General features: G+C 44.0%; 1 protein-coding gene and 1 non-coding gene across 3 annotated transcripts in view; one reads left to right on the top strand and one right to left on the bottom strand.

Moving 5' to 3' along the window:
* The first annotated feature begins 57 nt into the window (after window positions 1–57).
* Window positions 58–20,263, top strand: part of cacnb1 (calcium channel, voltage-dependent, beta 1 subunit) — a 31,584-nt gene continuing 11,378 nt past the window's right edge. Inside the window, exons 1-7 of one of the 2 annotated variants that reach the window (XM_061089720.1) lie at window positions 58–147; window positions 5,449–5,535; window positions 16,020–16,139; window positions 16,339–16,461; window positions 16,984–17,120; window positions 17,712–17,779; window positions 19,830–19,990. In XM_061089720.1, the coding sequence (XP_060945703.1) occupies window positions 58–147; window positions 5,449–5,535; window positions 16,020–16,139; window positions 16,339–16,461; window positions 16,984–17,120; window positions 17,712–17,779; window positions 19,830–19,990 (786 nt within the window). The remainder of the gene's footprint in view (window positions 148–5,448; window positions 5,536–16,019; window positions 16,140–16,338; window positions 16,462–16,983; window positions 17,121–17,711; window positions 17,780–19,829; window positions 19,991–20,263) is intronic. The other variant, XM_061089721.1, reaches the window with a different exon arrangement.
* trnac-gca (transfer RNA cysteine (anticodon GCA)) lies at window positions 4,748–4,819 on the bottom strand. Its single transcript has one exon. It is a non-coding gene; the product is annotated as a tRNA-Cys (tRNA).

The raw sequence follows: 20,263 nt of genomic DNA, 5'->3' as shown, positions 1-20,263 counted from the left end.
TCGACAGCCTCATAAACACAGGAAGCTGAGAATATATTTTTAAACAAAGTTAAATCAATGGTACAGAAAAGTAGTATGTCCAGGACGCCTTCGACCTCAACCCAGGAGATCCAAATGGACATGTTCGACCATCAACCACACACACAGGTGAGAGGAGGAGACACGGGGGGGGGGGGGGGGGGGGGGGGGGGGGGGCACAAAGTCTGCTCTGCGCTCACATTTATTCTGACAGCAACCATTTCACTTCTGGGGATTAACAGGTTGTTCCTCCCAACGAGAGTCCAACGCTTTTTCCTTTGCACTGATTTAAGCCTGAATTGCTTGTGATGTAGGATTCTTTTTTTTATTAGGAAGCAATGAATGGATGCTGTGATGCCGTTTGACATCATTTAGATTCAGATCTGTTATTTCACACATCATTTCCTTCTGTGTGGCAGGGTAAATGTGTTGGTTACAGTAAGTGAGCATGTGTGTAACCATATGTGAGGATATGATGTAACGCTGGTTCTCTCATAAACCAAATAGGTGTTGTGGAGAAGAGCTGGATTTGAGAGAAAACATAAAATTATAAAGTAGTTGAATTGTGTTTTGGGTGATGACTGGAATCTTTTTATCTCATTCCGTAATTTGGTTCTTACGAATTGAACTTGGTGAGTTGATATCCTATCCAGTGACGTCCCTTCACTTCTTATTTTCATGGTGTCAGTGTTTTCACAGCCACAAATAAACTGCAGCTTTTTAGGATGTGACACGGTGTCGTGGGCATGTTTAGTCAGAATGAAGAAAAAAAAAAACTGAAGAAACATGATGAGAATATCTAGAACAAACACACCCACGCTGAGCTCAGTCATTGTCTCTCTGGAGAAGAAAAAATTCACACAACATAGCACCACAGATAACCAGTGCTTCCAGCCATGCCAAGTCCCTCTCTCTCTCATCTTTTACTCCCACACCTCCCAGCTCTCTCCCTCCCTCTGTCCTCCACCCCCAGCGCTCCCCTATTCCTTTGCCTCCACTCTGGATGTCCCATCGTCTTCATCCTGCTCCAGCCACCTCACCTCATCCTGGGTGTTTTTAGGAATCAGATCTTTATCTGCTTCAAGGCCGAGAAACAGATGGACCCCCTTCCTAGTGCCAGGCAGCGGGAATTGGTGTGTGTCTGTTTTTCAGTGTGTGTGTGTGTGTGTTTGTGCATGTGTGTGTGTGTGTGTGTGTGTCATCTTTGATCAATTAGATATAAAGTTCATGCAGACCTTCAGTGGGTCACGCTGCTATATGCGCATTTGTAACTCTTGCTGTGGAGAGATGAGCAGGAAAACCACATTTCTAATATCCTGAAGGAGATGGTTCGAGTTCTCTACCCAGTGTGCCCGGGGCCGCACCACAGAAGAAGAAATTAACTGAGAATTCAGGGCCTGGGGGTGGGGGGACGACGACGAAAGATTGTGTCTGCTGATCATCGGCATCAGGTTGCAGATCATAGTGGATCTCTAAGGCATTAGAACATTACGCCTGAAGTGAAGTGTACTCTGGCGGTCGTGATATCGTGCACCTCGCCATCAACCTCCCTCCACACACACACACACACACACTCACACACACACACTCACATACACACACACACACTCACGTTCCCTCCAGTTTAACCCCCCCTGCCCCTTCACAACTACATCTTTAATTATACTGTTAATCTGGGAGGATGTTTACCGGGAGGAAGCCACCCCATCATCCTTCCTCTGGCATTTCCCTGCCCTTTGCTGAGAGGAACTCGCCCCATCATGGCTATGATCGTAGAGAGAGACCCCCCTAAACACACACACACACACACGCACACACCTCTACCAGCACCCACACACACACACACACACACCAGCACCACACTCAAACGTCATGTTACATTTTTTTACATTTTGTGTAAACTGTCACCATCAACTCCTAAAAGAAAATATATTAATATATTTCCATCACCAGGAACTCGTTTTAATAGTCAAGGCTTTATCTCTATTCCAAGATTTAATTTAGGAACTTAATCTGTGAGATTTCTTGGTGGCGGAGAAACATCTCCAGCTGGATTGGGCAGATCATCTAAATCACAAGCAGAGGCGATCAGTAAGATAACTGCTTAAAGCAAAAATAACGCCCTTCACTCTACACGTTGGTGGATGATATCTTGATAATTGGGGTGTGTTCAGCTTTGTTTTCCCTTTTCAGATGAACTTGATATTTGTTAGTGCTAGGATAGTGACAGTTTATAGTAAACTGTCATTGATCAACCACTCAAAGCACACTGGGACAATTTGGGGCTCAGCACCTTGCCCGAGGATACTTCGGAGTGCTGTCATTTAAGTGAACAACAAGCAGGTGCTCATATTATTGTTAAAAGAGTTCTTGGTTGCTGCAATTGGTCCTCCTGGTAAACAGTGTTTAGTTCTTTGTGATCTGAGGCTTTAGCTGCCTGAGTTTGTACAATCAGACGTATATCATTTAAAGTTTCCCTGTTGAGCTGCAAAGAACGAATAGTAACACAAAGAGGAAATTATGAACTAACTTGTAAGATATCTTAATTATACTAATAAAACACAAATCACTGCAATGTTCTTGTCAATTTAGAAATCATCTTTCAATCACAGTGTAGGTTTGAAACGTAAGAACCTCAAGGCTAATAACACAACCTAATTGGATGCAGGAGTTGGCAAACATCCATGAATCAGATTGGAGATGTGGGTTAGAGCTAATTTGAGATTTGCTATTCACAAGACATACCTGCTGATGTGAAACATGCCTCGCGGAATAACAGGGCCCAGAACGTACGGGCAGGAATTGCTGATTTGCGTAAAGCTGGAGAGGGTGACTAAGTGATTTCAAAATAATAAGATATTCACTCATTGACAGGACTCATTGAAAAACTAAAGATTATTATTATAGATATAATTCATGATGATATGTCATATTTTGTAGTTATGCATTTGACAAATAACATTAGAGAGACAAACTACAGCTTATTAAGATTATCCAATCATGTGTAATTTTTAATGAAACGTCATTGTTACATCATAGAAAAAGCATTAACTTAACCTGTTTGGGGTAAACACATTGTACACAGGGTAAACATCATCCCTCCAATGCTTTTCATCGTTTGTGTGGAATTAACTAAAGCATATTGTCTATATTTTTTAAATAGATCCAGATCAGATCACCTTTTAAGAACAACAACAAAAAAATATTTTATTCCAGAGCGTTCACAAACTTTGTCTCGGTTTGAAAGAACAAGGTAGTGATCCACCGTCACTGTCAGATTGGTATTTCGTGGTATATGTTATCTAAGATGTTACCCATAGATCATTATTAACGATGGACAAGATAAAGTGTCTCGACTTCTTCCCCAAAAATATTGCGAATATCGAACGCTGCCATCTTGCCAGCGATCATGCCATTTGGAGCCGAGGCTGCGCAGTAGCGATCAGAGGATGGAGCCGTGGTATCGAGCTCAGGCCCAAGCACGTGCTCAACCAATCATGAGTCAGCTGTCAATTTTGATATTTCACCAAGTTATTATTGGATCAAATTACAAATTAAAACCAATCTTATGAGACAGACAAGAACTTGAACATACTGCACATACATCAGCGTGATATGAAGTACCTCAAATCAGCGGTTCGGTCCAGCAGCGTTAATTTGAGCGTCACACAAAAAGCTGAGAGGACACATTATTTTTGCTCTCCAGGAATTTAAAAATAAATTTGATTGAATCCGCGAGCTCTGTTTTTTGGAAGTAGCGTGCAGCAGATTTGTTTTTCTTTTCATCAGTTGAACCTCCCAGCTGCAGTGTGGTTGTTTTTCTCTGTGTTCGCACCAGTTGGTGCTGGTGTTACAGGTCATGTTTGTTTAAAGGCAGCGTCATCGCTCTGAGGGCCACAGTCTGAACTGTTGCACAGGATGTGACAGTGATCACTGAGTCCAGGAGGGATCACTGTTGGCAGGTAGTTTCCTTGTCTCTGGATCTCGCCTGCTGACCCAGGAACAGATATTCAGACATTAAGCTTTGAAGCAGTTGACAGGTTTTATTCAGTGTTTATTGGATGTTTGTGTGCAGAGCGAAGGATTCAAAGCTGGTTGGTTTGTTATAATCCTGTATGTGTGAACAGTTGCTGATGAAAGTAACTGTTTCTCAGCGATCAGAGGGATACTGTTCAGTAAAACGATACGTTTATAGCCTGTAATCCAGTTGGGAAAATACATGTTTAGTGTGTTGTTGAGTTAGTTAATGAGACGTCTCAGTATCTATACGTATCTCAATTTAAATCACAGCATGTTTTGCAGAATGCATGACAACCCCCCCCCCCCAAAAAAAAACCACTTGTACATAATGTTCTTCTAATTATAATGTACTTACTGAATATCTATTTAAGTCATTCATGGGAAAAAAAGGTTCATAAATGTGCCACCCTTTCCATGTTTATGCTCTTCTATTCTGGATTTTATCTCGGTAAATTAAATATCTTTGTGTTTTGTACTGGTGACTAAAGATGTCACTTTGCACTCTGGGAAGCTGTGATGGGTATTTTCTTACTTTCCTCTGTTTTATGGATAAATAATGAACCGGTTCTAGCCATAAAAAAAGAGGTATTTTTTTTAATTCAGTGCCGGTCCAACATTGATCAGGCAATGTGGAGTTAACAGGGTTAAAGATGAAAAACCAAAACCACCTTCCTTCCTGCTATTAAACCAGGTTATGCAACAGGAAACCAGGGGGCATCCGGATTTGAACCGGAGACCTCTTGATCTGCAGTCAAATGCTCTACCACTGAGCTATACCCCCTTCCTCATGAGACAGCAGGAGTACACAGGTGTCTCGTGGGTAGTAGAAGTATTAAACGTGCTTTGGATATGTGGTGACATGTTCTGTACATTAACCTGCTGTGTTTGTCTTCCTAAGCATTATTCTGTGCTGCTGCGTTTTCCCAACCAGCTGTTCTCTTCTCGAACAACACAGCCAATCCTCTGATTGCCAACAAATGTGATTAGTCGGCATTGTGTAACCATGGCGATGTGGGCAGAGTGGGAACATAATGCAATGTGTGGCCTCTGCCCAACCCGGATAGGCCGTTTGCCAGGGGCCTGCCAATCCGATTACAAGGTCCCAGTTTGCATCAGAACATAAAAAATGACAAGTAATGAAGCCTGTTCACGGACACGCTACAGACGAATCTTCTCTGGTCGACTTCCTGTACGGTCTGGGACTCGTGCTGCTTTATCTCTGCCTCCATCTAACCGCCTGATCATGTTCAGAGGCTTTTAACAAATGCTACGCCAATTGTTTGTGGTCATCCTGTTCTCTGGAAATGGGGTTTTCAAATAAATATGTCAAGATCAGTTATAATGGATCAGCACCATTAAACTTTCTTTGTGTTCTCTTCTCTCCATCCTCCATCCCCCCTCCGGTTTCAGGGAAAGTACGCCAAGAGGAAGGGCCGATTCAAGCGTTCGGACGGAAGCACCTCCTCCGACACCACCTCCAACAGCTTTGTCCGACAGGTAACGTGTCACTCTTAATCCTTTCCTCTGAGAGCTCAGCCTCCACTTTCCTCTCAACTTATTTAATGAAGAGTCATGTGAAAGTTTAATGGAGTCAAAGTGAGCACATTTAATGCTGAGAGTTCACTGGCTCCTTATTAAAATGTGAATCCTTTAAATTAGTTTCATCTCCTCCCAGACTTAAGATTATTGTATTTTACTTTTTTATTGCATATCCAACTTTCACAATTTACACAAATTAAGAAATCGTCTTTAGAAGTTAATTGGACAAAACTAGGAAATAACCTGAATGGAATAATTGGATTCTTGAACCTTGAAACCCTTTAATTCCTGGAGGTTTAGTCTGGAGTTTGTCTTCTATTTTGCATTATGTCTATGTTTAAAAGTCAAATCTCCTGCAGGAATCTCTGGCAAAGACAGCCAGAGATACATGAAATATTTGTGGCATGACCACACTGCCTTAGAATGGCACTCAGTAAAGTGCATACCTCTGCCGAGGCCCGACAGTGCCCTTACAAAACCCACATTTAAATTCACTAGATATCATAAATATCAGTCCCCTTAACATGTCCATCCACATCCACCAATTGTTCTTTGAGAATTGAATGAAAATGTTGAAAATGGCCCTATCCCACAATAGTATGGGAAGTGGTCAAATAGATGCGTATGTATGTGTGTGTATATATGTATTTATATATATATATATAAGACTTTTATACGGATATGAGATATAATGCAAACAGGAATGAAAATAATCCCTGAAAAAGAAAACCTTCTTGTTCCTGTGATTAGTGGAAAATTGATCATACTTCATTGAAGGCGTCTTATTTTCAATTATTTTCTATAAGTTATATCTTTACGTCAGTTTTCACCTCAATTTTTCTTCATGTTCCAGTTTTATTCTCAGTTTTTACGCTATGAAAAACCTTCTATTTTCCTTCCTTTAAAAACGCTGGCTCTCCCTCTCTACACCTATGTGTGTCCCAGCAGCCCACAGACTGCTCTGTATCTGACACATTGAAATGGCTTTGATAACATCAGCGGTAAACCCTGGTGACTACAGCTGTGCACAGCATTATTATCACAGTGGTGGAGCTGAGAGACACAGGTAGAGATTCCTTCAGGGCTCAGATACTGATTATCAGTCCCCAGGTGTTAGACTCACCCCCTCTCACTCCTCCCCTCTGACCCCGACCCCACCCTGCTCTGCAGATGTGAAGGCATTGATTGGGACAGAGCTAGTTAAACACGTCGGTGCTCCAGCGGCTGAGACTCATTTTCTCCTGTGGGACGGGTCAAGAAGGCTCTGGTCCTCGGACAGGGACGTCTCCTCTCCTCAGGGACTTCAGGAGGGTTTAAGGCCTCGCGCCCTGGACCCGCTGAGCAGTCCTCGTCTGGACATGACATTTCATAAAAGCCACACTGTGTCACGGCTAAATGAGTCCCCCCTTTTTTCCCGTCTGACCTCTTCATTTGTGAGAGGAAATGATTTGCCCCGTGCTGAATGACATTTACCTGTCCAGCGCTGGCGTTGCTTTCGAAAAAAAAAAGAGAGAAGAAATCCTATCAGTGTTGGTGAACACAGGGAGCTGAACTCTCCTGTGGTTTCTAAAGGTTATAGCTGCATCGTGCCTGCACACACCACCCGTCCGTCCACCTCATCCTTCTTGGACTCGGGGCTGCTGAAGGAGCACGTGCACTGGGGACTGCAGGTTAGGCAGGGTTCATAATCACACGCACTCTTTGAGGAACTCATTAACCAAAGAAAGGATGATTTAACACATCCTGAGATAAATATCCTCCCATTCCTCTCAGTATTGCTCAGCATTACACTCATTAGACTGACAGTGGAACGAGCAGGGATTTCAAACAGTCGAAATGCCGCTCATAATCCAGAAATTAATTTAGCGATTCAACCGCTGAACGTATGAAGTGTCTATTTGTGTTTTTACACACGGAAGTTATTCCTGAATCCTTGTAAAGATACAAATCATAATAACTGGTTTTAATTAAAGAAAAAGAAGGACACAGGCGCGCTATAGGTTTTTGTACATACAGCCTATTTTAGCCTCTCCTTGAGGAACTCAAAGCAGAGCCCTGTATAGGCTTTACAGTCTCACACACACCTACGCAAGTGCTCAGTCACTCACCACACACACACACAAATACACGAGAGCCACAATCAGCCAACGGTAGAGCTGGCTGGTACACTGGGCCTGGTTTCCATGGCAACCGGGCCACTGAGTCTCCCTCTGTGTGCAGACACAGTGGGATGAAGAGACGGAGGGGATGATGTTTAGATGGGTTTGTGTGTGTGTGTGTGTATGTGTGTGTGTTGGGAGGGAGGTGGTGCCGCCTAGATGTTTGTTCAGTGTCCATGTGTGTGTGTGTCTGTGTGTGTGTGTGTGCCGAGTTCAACAAAAACACACTCTGTCTTCAGGTGTGTGAAAACAGCCTGAGACTGTTTGCTGCCGTGGCTGCTCTGTGGAATATGCAACATGTCTGCTGTTATTCCAGCGATGTTGTGTTGTCACTGAATAAAAACATTTTCACATCTAAATTAATATTTTCCATATTGGAATCATTATCTCATTTCCAGCCAGAAAAACACACACTCACATGCAACATTATAATAGCATAATAATGTCACATCAAATCAGAGGAACACATGGCAGCTGCGTCACATTCGTGGATTCGCTCTGAGACCGAAACTAATGGTCCGTTCCACTTCCATTTCCAAGTTCCTTCAAATTGCAGAAAGTGGCTATTGACACCCGAGTTCATGTTGCGAGATGTGATGTGATTTGCCCTTCGGCACATCGCCAGTACAACATGGAAGAACGGGGAAAAGAGCTTAATGTAAAACACAAAACATCAATACAACTTCCATTTCTCTGTAATCAACCATATATTCACGCTGCTGACAAGAACAAACAGCAGCTTATGCTCGGCTGCCGTTAATTAGACTCTGCAGCAGCTTTTTCAGTCGGCCGCTAAATGTAATAATGTAATATGTTCACCAGTGACTGATCACCACCATATTTCCTGGGGAAAACGTGGCACGTGCTTTAACGATTTGGGCGTCTCCCCATCTCACGCTGCCCTAATTTTCAAAGCGTGATATGGTTACACCTTTTTTAATAAATTGAAAACCATGTTGGGCGGGGGGGGCATTATAGAAACTGTTTTGTCATGGCTGCATAGTGATGATCACATCCTGGCTCGTGTGGGAAAGAGAGACACAGCAGCCATCTTCCTGTCACTCCTGACATATGAAGACCAGTTGCTGCTGCTGTCTGGCTGCACTAGTGGCTCCTCTTTTTTTTTTTCACCTCTCCCAGCTGGCCTCCTCGTCATCAGCCACCAACACAAGAGGAGGGGGTGGTCGGGGGGCTGTAGCCATGGAGAACCCCCCGTCATTGCGTCAGAGGTCGCCCTCTAGTGGACAAATGAGACCCCCCCCTCCCCCTTGCACCACCACCACCACCACCACTTTAACCACACCTATCAGCCTGTCCACCTCCTTTCTGATTTTTAACATTATCCAACACTATTTAGCCTACTGGTGCCCATAGTGATATACAAGAAAACACATTTTGGGTGGTGTTCAACATGTAGTGGGTTTATAAATGGGTTTTGAGCAGCAACTATTCAGCGGATACTTCAAGGTAGTTGAGCGACAGTTGCTTCGAGAGCTTCATGTCCTCAGTTCACTGGTGTTTCACCGAACCATATCCATATTAATACCTCGTCAAACACCCTGATATCAAAAGGGAGTAAAGAGACGGAGAGACAGGTCGAGAAGAATGACATCAGGACAGAGGCCGAGAGGAATGAATAAAAGAGATGGAGAGAGAGAGAGAGAGAGAGAGAGAGAGAGAGAGAGAGAGAGAGAGAGAGAGAGAGAGAGAGAGAGAGAAGGGGAGGGGGGTTTCCCTGGGCACTGCCCCCCAGCCCCCCTCTCACGTCAACGGGGACATCAAATGGCTGACGGCTGCATACCAAGCCTCCTTCTGGGTCTTGGTGTGTTCACGTCCCTGCTTCTGAGCGGCCAGGGCTAAATATATTTCCCCAGTTTGCAAATGTAGCACAAGTCCTGCAACCCGACCCCAGGCCAGCTCCAGCTCCCCTTCCCCTACACAAGGTTCACGTTCCTCTGGGTAGTGGAGGTGGGTGGGTGGGGGCAGTAGGTGGACGGGGTGGGCGTGTGTGTGTGAGCGTGTGTGTGCGTGTGTGCGTGTGTGTGTGTGTGTGTGTGTGCATGCATGAAGGGGTTGGAGGTTAAGCGAGTGCTCTCCTAGTTTGACACATACAGCACTCTTTCCTGTCTTCCTCTCTCTATCATACACACCACACACACTCACACACACACACACACACACTTACATACACACATGTACACTTATGCACTTGTCAGACTAACCGGCAGACACTCACACTAGTTGCCAGTATCTCTCTCTCTCTCTCTCTCTCTCTCTCTCTCTCTCTCTCTCTCTCTCTCTCTCTCTCTCTTACACACACACACCCACACATCACACACACACACACACACACACGTAACTCTGTCTGTGGACTCCGGCGCTGCCAGCTTGGTTTGCCGTGGTGTGGCAAGCGTGGCAAACGAGGTATGGAGAGAACCGAGAGGATTCAAAGGCCCCTCATGGTAAGATCCACAAGCTGTGCACTTCTTTTCGTTGCATCTACCTGAACTGGAATCTGCGGGCGTCCGAGCTTCTGTCCTTGTGTGGGTGTGTGTGTGTGTGTGTGTGTGGATAGAGTTTTGAAAGTTCAGCAGACTCTTCTGCTGTGAGGTATGACAGGAGATTATAACACGCAGTCCGTGTCCTGGTAGTTCTAAACCTCCCGGTCTGCGTCCCTCTTTCTCTCTCTTTCTCTCGCTCCCACTCTTCTCAACGCACTGTGCGATTCCATTTTGGGCCGGACCACAGCTGTGGGAAAGGCGCTGTGTTTTTAATTAGACTTCCAGTCCCACCGGTTGCCTGCTGCTATGTGCGCTGCCTCTCGAGCGTCCCAGCACTGTGGCCATTTCAGGGGGCTCCGCTCACTGCTGTTCCCCCCCGTCCCTCACAGGCCTCGGCTGGATCTTGTACTCTATAGTGGATAGAGCAGAACAAACACGTTCTCTGTCGCACTGTTTGCAGGCTTGATGATTATAATAATTCGGTATTATCATTCGATTTTCAGTGCATTTGCAGAGCTGCCACTAACAAGTATTTTTACTGTCCAATAATGAGTTGATCCATATTGGTCTGTAGATTATGGCAAATAAACCCAAACTGGTTTAAAGTTCTTCAACCCAAAGATTTTCGGTTTACAGTCATGTAAAACTAATGGAAAATAACAAACCCTCACATTTCAGAAACTGTAAAAAACAAAGCTTGAAACTCGGCCTCAACTATCAATTGAATTTTAATATTGTTGTAGTTTACCCTTCTGCTGATTAAGTAGTTATTAAAAAACTGATTCTTTTTGCAAGTGGTTGTTTAAATTGTATGTGGTTTCCAAAGTAAACAAAAGAAGAGCTTGTTTTGTTTCATATTTGTGTCAGTCCTAGTCTGTTTACTTTACATTAGATTATATTAGATTGTATTAGATTATATTATTCAGGAATGTCAAATCATTAGTCATATGTCATATTTTCCCAGAGTCTAAGGTGACACTGTGGAATTTCTTGGGCGACCAACTGCACAAAAACAGATGCTTGAAGTTGCTCTCGAAAAAATGTAATAGATTATCAACAACATTCTATTTCTTCTTCTCTTGAAGTTGTATAGTTTCACCTCTAATATAGAATAGGGGAGTTTTGATAGAGGAGTTTTGATTTGCATCGCTGGGTGTTCAAAACATGTCTGTAGCATATTAAGTAACAAGTGTATGAACTTTTTGATCGGATATCAGATGTAGATTTTCTAAGTTGATGTCGTATTTTGCTTGTTGGAGAACATATTCATATTCCACAAATCAGGTATTGATCTGTAAACGTGGCATTGTATTGAACTATTAAGTCTTTTTTTCACTTTTTGGGTATTTTGTTTCGCCAAAATCAAATGACTTGGTTTTGATTCTCTTGTTGCTTGTTTGTGAAAATGGGAATTTCCAGTGAGGTCAGACCATGACTCAATCATCAACACACACACTGACACACACACGCACACACCATCCAGCTGGTTGCCATGACGCTGCTGTGACAGAGGATAGGAATATAGCCATTTACTGCCACCGGCCATGAGCTTCAGACAGGGAATCTGTCCTTTGTGAAGCCTCAGTTTGTACATCTGCCTCTCCTGTGAGTTTCTCCCTGTACCTGTAATTACTGAGCTACTCACACTCTGGATGTGATCTGAATATACAGCAGAGCTCCGGATCGGCTACTAATGCCTTCTGATTGGCTTCCAGCTGGAGAGAGATGAGCTGTTTTGTTCTTCTTCCCTGAAATGCTTGATAAGCGAGGCCCGAGGAGACACAGCGCGATAATCCAAATAGGAAAAAGGATATTTGATGCTCTCGCTTTCCTGTCTTCTTCTTCTTTTTTTATATTCTCACATCATCTGAGCTGATAAGTACACGCAGATATTTTTATCTGTTTAATTACCCGGGCAGGGCTTGGAAGTATGTGTTCGCTCTCAGATGGTAATCACTTCTTAGTCACACATTGTGAAGCCTGACAACACCTGCTGCGATGTTCCTGTTGTCTGTGGCAGAAGCAGATTAAAATGTTTGACCTGTGAGCTGTCTCGCGGCATGAGGAAGACGGTGGATCGTTGCTGGTGTTTTCCGAAGATGTTAAAAAGGATCAATGAGCATCAAACTACAAAGATGTCAACGCCTAATCAATATGTGTACACTCCTTAATAGGCTTTATGCCTATTCCAAAAGCAAATCTTCTTTATTGCCTCAGTTTTTTTTCTATTTTCCCTTTTTCCGGAAACTCTTTACAAAGGATGCAGCCTCTCATCAGGAGAGACCACGTTAACTCGCTCCCTTGCTGCAGGGCGACTCTTCTCAACCCTCATTATTCAAAGCGCTTGTCTTTTGCCATCCCACCCGTGCTCACTATTCCATTTTCCCCACCTCCCTAATGCCACCCCGTCTGTTCTGTGGCTCTTTTCTTCCCACCTCCATTTTCTGAGGTGATCACTTCATTATCAATGCTGAGGTGTCGATTTATGACGGTGGCAGCCAATCTGCAGAAAATAGAGGAGAAACGCAGAGGCTTCTATTTTTTTTTTTTTTTTTTTTTTTTAACAATATATTTATTGAGTTTTACATATAAGAAACATACATTCAAACATTTATAAACATACAAACGTTTATGAACACCCCCAACCCACAACCAAACACTCAGGGTAAAGAAAAAGAGGCTGAAATTAAATAACTTAAATAAGATTAAATAAAAAAAAAAAAAAAAACATATATAAAAATATAAGAATAAATGGAAGTAAATAAAGACATAATTATACAAATACAAATAAATTAAATTAAATTCCAATCAATCAAATCAAAACCCTAGATCAGAGGCTTCATTTTCCTGATAGTTACAGAGCCTTGCCTCCTGCACATTTTTCTTTTTTTTAGTTTTCCTTACCTCCCGTGCAGTTGAAGTTTGGATTTTTACCAACTAAATATAGAAAAAAGTTTCAGCTCTGTTGTTGTCATTTGTAACCAGTCAAAGACTTTACTGTCTTGATGTACCGTGTTGAACAGAGTGTCGCTGATGTAACAAACATTGTGTAAGAAAATACCTCATTGATCGCCTGTTGTAAAGCTGTTATGCCATTTCCCCCCCGCCGCTGATTTCCCCTCAGGGCATTTTATTCACTATTGATCACTCTATCTTCTGTCCGACTCCCTCCTGATGCAGCTCTCTCCGGCTGCCTGGAATAAGCAGCAGAGATGGTTACTATGACACTTGTGGGGGTCTCGAGTCCGGCACTGCCAATAGGAAAGCGGCTCCGCCATCAGGTGGCATGTAGCTATTTTGAACAGGAGCTGTATGTGAAGTGAAGCAAGGAGCTAAATTAGAGACACAACTCAGTGACATGAGAGGAGGAGAAAGAGAAGAAGAAGAAGAGGGGAGGAAGGAGAGTGTTAGAAATGAAAAGGTAGAGTGAACGTGTCCAGTTGTTCTCTCAGTCCTCTGTAGGGTTTCAGTGTAGAGAGCGTGCAGGGAGGTTATTGATCACTTTCTATTTTCTCTCTCCCCTCATCTACCGTCACCGTTTCTATTATTTTTTTAAGCACCGCTGTATCCGTGCTCACTTTTCTCTTTTTTTTCTCTGCCTTTTTTATATTTCGGAATTGTGTGTGACGTGAATGGAGTGTAACAGTGACTCAGAGACACAAGCATTTGTCCACACACAAATATACACATGCACAGACACACATGGAGTCATCATCGCCCATCCCTCCCACTCTCTCTCTCTCCATGTTATATTTTGCTGCATCACCGACCTCTCGCAGCGAGCCGGTCGGTCACATTGTGGTGGTTTCACCGGGGGTTTCCTGAGCGAGGTGTCTCAACCTCCGCTCAGTCTGTCCTCGGTGTCAGGATGCACCGGTGCCGTTCTGGGGATGACTCAGAGCCGCTGGGTGGGGGGGCGGCTGTTTTACCGTCCTCATTAAACTCTGTGTGCCACTCAAAGGATGGTTGTTCCTGCTCGAGTGGGATGCTGGAGTTTGAGTAAATGAATCAGGAAGCTGTGACGCTCTGTGAATGCCTGAGGATGCGAGGAGTATAAGCAAGCCGTCACCTTAGCAACAGGGAGTGTCTCTGCTCTCGGTGTTCCGTTGCCAAGTCACAGAGCGCCGCGATGCGACAGGTGGCAGAGCCAGAATCAACATTTGTGTTTGCCCATTCATTTGAGATCACACACAGACGCACTGACAGGAATCAAAGCGTAGAGGAGCGTTAATCACACACAACTACACATGTAAACACTGACAACCGCACAGGTGCTTAAGCTTTTCACTCTGGTACCTGCAGGTCAACTCTAATTCTAGTTCTCTTCACAGGTTTGTGTTTGACTAATGGTACAAAGCACTTTTCTTTTGATTCATTTTCGTGTTTGGTTTAGTGGAATGTTGTGGAATTTTGCCGTCTGCCTCCACCAAGGCCCAACAGTCCCCTTGTCAAACTATATTTAAATTCACTCGTTTCAGATTTTTATTTGGATCTACGCTCATAACTATCAGTCCCCATTACATGTTTGATTCATTTCATTAAATCTCATTACTTGAAAAAGTGTGCTGCCTATTCAGCAACCCACTCCCGCTTTAAAAAGCAGAAAATATATTTACTGGCATCTTTATTACCCACAATACTCGATTCCAGAGGATGTCTACTTTCCTTCACTCAAATATTCCCTCGTCCTAATCAGTAATCCTCTCAATTGTTATAGATTATAATATCTTTGGTTGTCATTTTTTATTTACCAAACTTTTACGGTTTCATTATCCAGCCCTAAACCAAGAGAGTCTGTTGCACTCACTCATTGAGCGTTTTTCTGACTCCACACGTTCAGGGTTTTTCTTTTTTTTTATCATCATCACATATGGCGTATGTCATCTTTGCTTATTCTCACCTCTATTTTAAAAGCCCACACCTAGTGACTCACTTCTTCTGCCTGGCACATTCAGCTGTCCGCATTCTTGTCGGCACCTCCTACAAAGCGGCAGGCTGCCTGTCGGCTGAAAGACGGAGGGAATAAAAAAAGCACGGCAAGAAGAGAACAAGTGGGATTGTTATATAAATCGAACACTCAAACACTTCAGAAGTTCAGGCTGCCTCCCTCGCTGCAGCAGGAGAGTACAGTAGGCCGACGCCGCAGGCTCGGGTTTTTATTGTGCTATGGCTGTCTGCATGAGGGGTCACCGGGAGAGAGTCAAGTTACCGTGCATGAGTGGTGGATATGCTGGAAACTGTAGCCACTTCATGAGAAATTTATATCCACACTTATGTTATAAACAGTCCTCGGGACATTATTTCTCTCTATCTCTCCAAATCTTTCTGTTTCCACTCGACACCCCCCCACACGCTGATGTGCTCTACCTGTGCGAACCCAGTTAACACCTCGGCCTCTCTGAAGCTGCAGCTCCAACGTGGAGCTGTTGTGGATGCATCCTCTCCCCACCTCAAATTACACAGGGTCAGCTTTCAGGCAATATGAAGGCCAAGGCCCCTTTTGTGTGCACTGTACTGTATGTAGGTTACGCTTCATTAGACGGTCTTGACATCTTGACCGCAAACAGATTGCTGAAAGGCTGAGGCGCAACCTCTCCTCTTCATAGTCGAGGCGGAAAGGAGCAGGAGAACATCGGGAATACCTCAAGATGAGCAAACAGGTTTTCATACCCAGACCTCACTGAGCTCATCCTGCAATTTCAAGTGTCCCCTTCCTGTTTGTGTTACCTTGCTGTGCACTGTTGTCCTTTCTCTGCTCCTCAAATCTCAATATGCATTGCAGGGCTCGGCAGACTCCTACACCAGCCGGCCGTCGGACTCGGACGTGTCCCTGGAGGAGGACCCAGAGGCTCTGAGGAAGGAGGCTGACAGACAGGCGCTCGCCACACTCGAGAAAGCAAAGGTCAGAAAGAAGCTGTTGTAGTTAGTTTTTGTTTAATTTACATTATTGCTGCATAATCCTTGCATCAGTGTCTACTTTTGTTTTCCCCCTGGTAAACCTCGTTATCAAATGGACACTGAACTCGACGGGAGGTCAGCAGCTCACTCTGATGTTTTTGGCGAGCTGTTGCTAATAGCTGTCTTCTTCATTCCTGCTTCAGACCAAACCAGTGGCGTTTGCTGTGAGGACGAATGTCGGTTACAACCCCGGCCCCAGCGATGACGTTCCTGTGCAGGGCATGGCCATATCGTTTGAAGCCAAAGACTTCCTGCACATTAAAGAGGTTTGAACTTTCCAAAAATTCAATTAATTTGGTTCTTCCCTGAGCCACACCACATCCTTCTACCAAGTTTCGTGGAAATCAGTTTTTGTGTCATTTTGCTCACAAATAACAAAAAACAAAAAAAGAGACAGGTGTAAACATAACCTTCAAGGTAGTGAACAGAAGAATTATCAACTTATCTTAACATTACCAAACGATTTTGTTTGTTTGTGGGAGATAATTGTACTTTTTTCAGCAAAATTGTTATGCATATAAAAAATGTCTTGCAAGAAAGTGTGCCATTATTTACTTTTGAAGAATTTGTGCTCTGTGCTGTCTTATACAGTCTTATATGCAGCACAACGACAGCACTTTGTAACCTTTTTCAGATAAGTGCCATACAAACAAAGTTATTATTATAGTGTCATTATAGTGTATAAATAGTGTGAATAGAGGCACTGGTTGCTGCTGAGTGGTAATATCTGTGAGCAGGAACATGCAGGCGCGTCATTGCTGACGTCTGTCTGTCTGTTCCCTGTGCAGAAGTACAACAATGACTGGTGGATCGGGCGTCTGGTGAAGGAAGGTTGTGAGGTGGGCTTCATCCCCAGCCCGGTCAAACTGGAGAACACCCGTCTGCTGCAGGAGCAAAGGATGAGACAGAACCGACTCAGCTCCAGGTGACCACAGAAAAAAAAAGGCCTCTGAATGTACAGTATCAGCTGCACAAACAACCACACTGTTTAAAACAGGTCAAAACTGAGTCACACTTCAGCCGCTAGGCAATGTAAAACAATCCGTAAATAGACAAAAGCACTGCAGTGAGTCACTGTATTCCACTACGCAAATAAAGCGTGTACATATTATACATACTTCATGTCTCTGTAGTATCAGGCTGTGTTTAGAAAAAAAAAGAATGCATTGTACATTTCAATTATTAATATATGTATTAGAAAATCAACACCACAGTAACCGTAGGGGTCAGAATTACAAGTTCTAGGGAATGAACTTAAAGCACAATAGCTCATTCACACTTTTGTGAATTTTTTTTCCCCTTTACTTTTTAATACCAGAGGTCACAGCAGCACCTTGTTTACTACATATCAGTGTCTACTGAAAAATACAACTAACAATTTCTTGCTTGTGACATCAATTAACAATCAAACAATCACACAGTCATTAAATCAAACTTTATTCATGCCATTATAGACAAAGAGTACCATGTATTGTGTGCCGAGTAATAATTTCTGCATGTCTGTTTTCACATTCAGTAAATCTGGAGGAAGCTCCAGTCTGGACGTTGCCACGGGAACCCGCAGGCCCACCCCTCCTGGCACAGGTGAGGTCACAGGGGTCTCCTTATCAAGTGGAGAAATAGTGACTGCGTGTGCGTGTTTGTGTGGCCGCTCGTGCAATCCTGTCAGAGAGAAAAAAGAGAGAGTGTGCTGATATTTAGATGAAGATTTTAATTGGCTAGTTAGTCGGGAATGATGTTGAATCGCGCCGCGTCTCAGTGGCTCGCCGTGTGAAGGGAGAGAGGTCTTGAGAGGTCTGTCAGGACTGAAATAGAGCCGAGAATGGACTGCACTCATTAAACCTGATAAGTATGCCGGTGTTGTGTACGTGTGTGTGTGCGTGTGTGCGTGCATCACCAGGACTTCACAGAACGTCTGCTTGATGTTCAGAGAGACAGCAGGAGAGAGGGAAGTGCAAAAATAAACAGTTTGTATTGACTTCAGGGGGTTTCATTAATCAAATAGAGCCACTGAACTGAACCTAATACTTGTATAATAGAAACCGCATCCGTCCTAACTCGCCTGGTCCGTTCTGAGCGCCTGATCTGAAAGCAAACATTTTGAGAAATAAACTCACTCGCCTCCTGCTGAGGGAGCTCGACGAGACAATTGTTACCACTCTCACATCTGTCCCTTAAATAAAGATAGAGCGTAGCTGAGCACAAAGACTGAAAACAAAGGGCTTTGTCAAATAGCATGAAAATCTTCATACCAGCGCCTCTAACACACTAATTAACACGTTATCTCTAAATGCGTTTTACAGGGGGTCATGTGCTTTTCTATGTTACATATAAACATACATATGATATAACATGTTTATTAGTAAGGTTTAAAGGTGCTGGTAGGTACATTTACACTGTCTCAGGGCGCTTTCACCCGTACCTGGTTTTGTCCAAACTTTTCCATTTATTCTGACCATAAAAAGGTGGTCTCGGTCCGGATCAAACTGATCGATGGCTTTGGGTCGTTTGCAGTGGGAAAATAACGTTTTTAATTGTTTGGACCTTTGGACCAATTGCAGGAAGTTGAGACGGCAGGAAACAGTAGGAGGTGGAAGCGGCTCTAGGGATAACTTTCAGTCTACACCTCCATAAGATGTGATGTTTGAACAACGATGGCGTTCATTCTGCTGGTAGTATACATCGGAATGATATTTCACTGAATACGAACGGATTCATACATTTTCTACATTGAAACGAAAAGGAGGAAAGTTAGCGAAGACAACAGCCGAATTGACAACATGCTGAGGTCAGACGCACAAACCAGTCGGTGTCAAGTATAGGTAGACACAGCCTACGTAGGTGATGAAGACATGAGGTTTACTTGTGTCTTATAACATTCTTTGGAGCACAATGTGAAACTAACTGATCAAATGTTACAAAGAACGAGGTGTGAAAGTCCTTGTTCTAAACTAAGCTAATCCACTGCTGGCTCCAGCTACATATTGACTTTTATCATTAAAGTGGTTTCGATCATCTCATCAAACTCTTAGCAAATAATAAAGAATCAAACAAAGTGCAATTTCCTAAAGACACCTGCTGGTCGAGTCCACAGTCCCCCAGGACCAACCACACCCGCTTCACCCACCAAGGACAACCCCGATACACACTCGCCCCCCCCCTCTCAGCTTCCCTCTCTCCCATCTCCTCCTGCTTCCTCCCACTTTCCTCTGCAGCCACTCCCTTCCCTCACTTCTTCCACATCTACACTTGGGGTTTTGTTGCTCTCCTGTCACAGTGACCTCACTTCCTGCTCTGCTCTTCACGTTTATCATTGCCTCGCTTCGTGATGAATCTGACTGTTTTCTTTTCCAATCTCTTGTCGCTGTTATTTCCAGTTTAAATGTGTTTCAGTTTCAGCTTGTGCCATCTCTTGCAGTTTCCCTCCATGCTTCTTTCTGGATGCATCTCACATTCTTTCTTCTATTTTACTCCCACCCCTCATTTTTTATTTATTTCTCCTCTGTTTCCTTCTCAACTCTCTTCCACTTCACCTTATCTTGCCCTCTCCTCTCACTCCTCCTTTTCATCTTCTCTTTCTGCTCCCCTCTTCTCCTTCTCTCTCTCTCTCTCGCCCGCCCTCGTTCCTCATCAGCTAACATGGACAATTCCACTGTGACCTTTGACGTTGACCCCCTCGACCTGGATGCAGAGGAGCCCCCTGAGTTCCAGGGTGACCCTCGCTCCCCCAAGGGCATGTCAGGCAGCGTAACGTCCCCTCAGGCCAACGCCCACCGACTGCCCTTCTTTAAGAAGGTAACACAAGCGGCCCAGGACACGTCGCATGGCCCGACCGGCTCCCTCCTCTCCCCTTCCCGCACTTGCTCCCCCTTACTCTCCCAATGTGGTCAGGTCTAATCTCTCCTCCCTCTCTCCACCTCTCACTAACTCCCGACTGCTGCTGCCGCTGTAGCTCCTGAGCCCTAACACTGCTCGGCCTGTGAAGGCTCCAGTCATGATGGTTCCTCCTGAGATGTGCTTGGATATTTGTTTTCTGTGCTTGTCAGCCGGGCAGAGGCGTCGAACTAA

This window comes from Limanda limanda, chromosome 17, assembly GCF_963576545.1.
Source record: "Limanda limanda chromosome 17, fLimLim1.1, whole genome shotgun sequence".
NCBI lineage: Eukaryota > Metazoa > Chordata > Actinopteri > Pleuronectiformes > Pleuronectidae > Limanda > Limanda limanda.
Note: the sequence above shows the minus strand (reverse complement) of the source record. Positions and strands in the feature narration are given on the sequence as shown.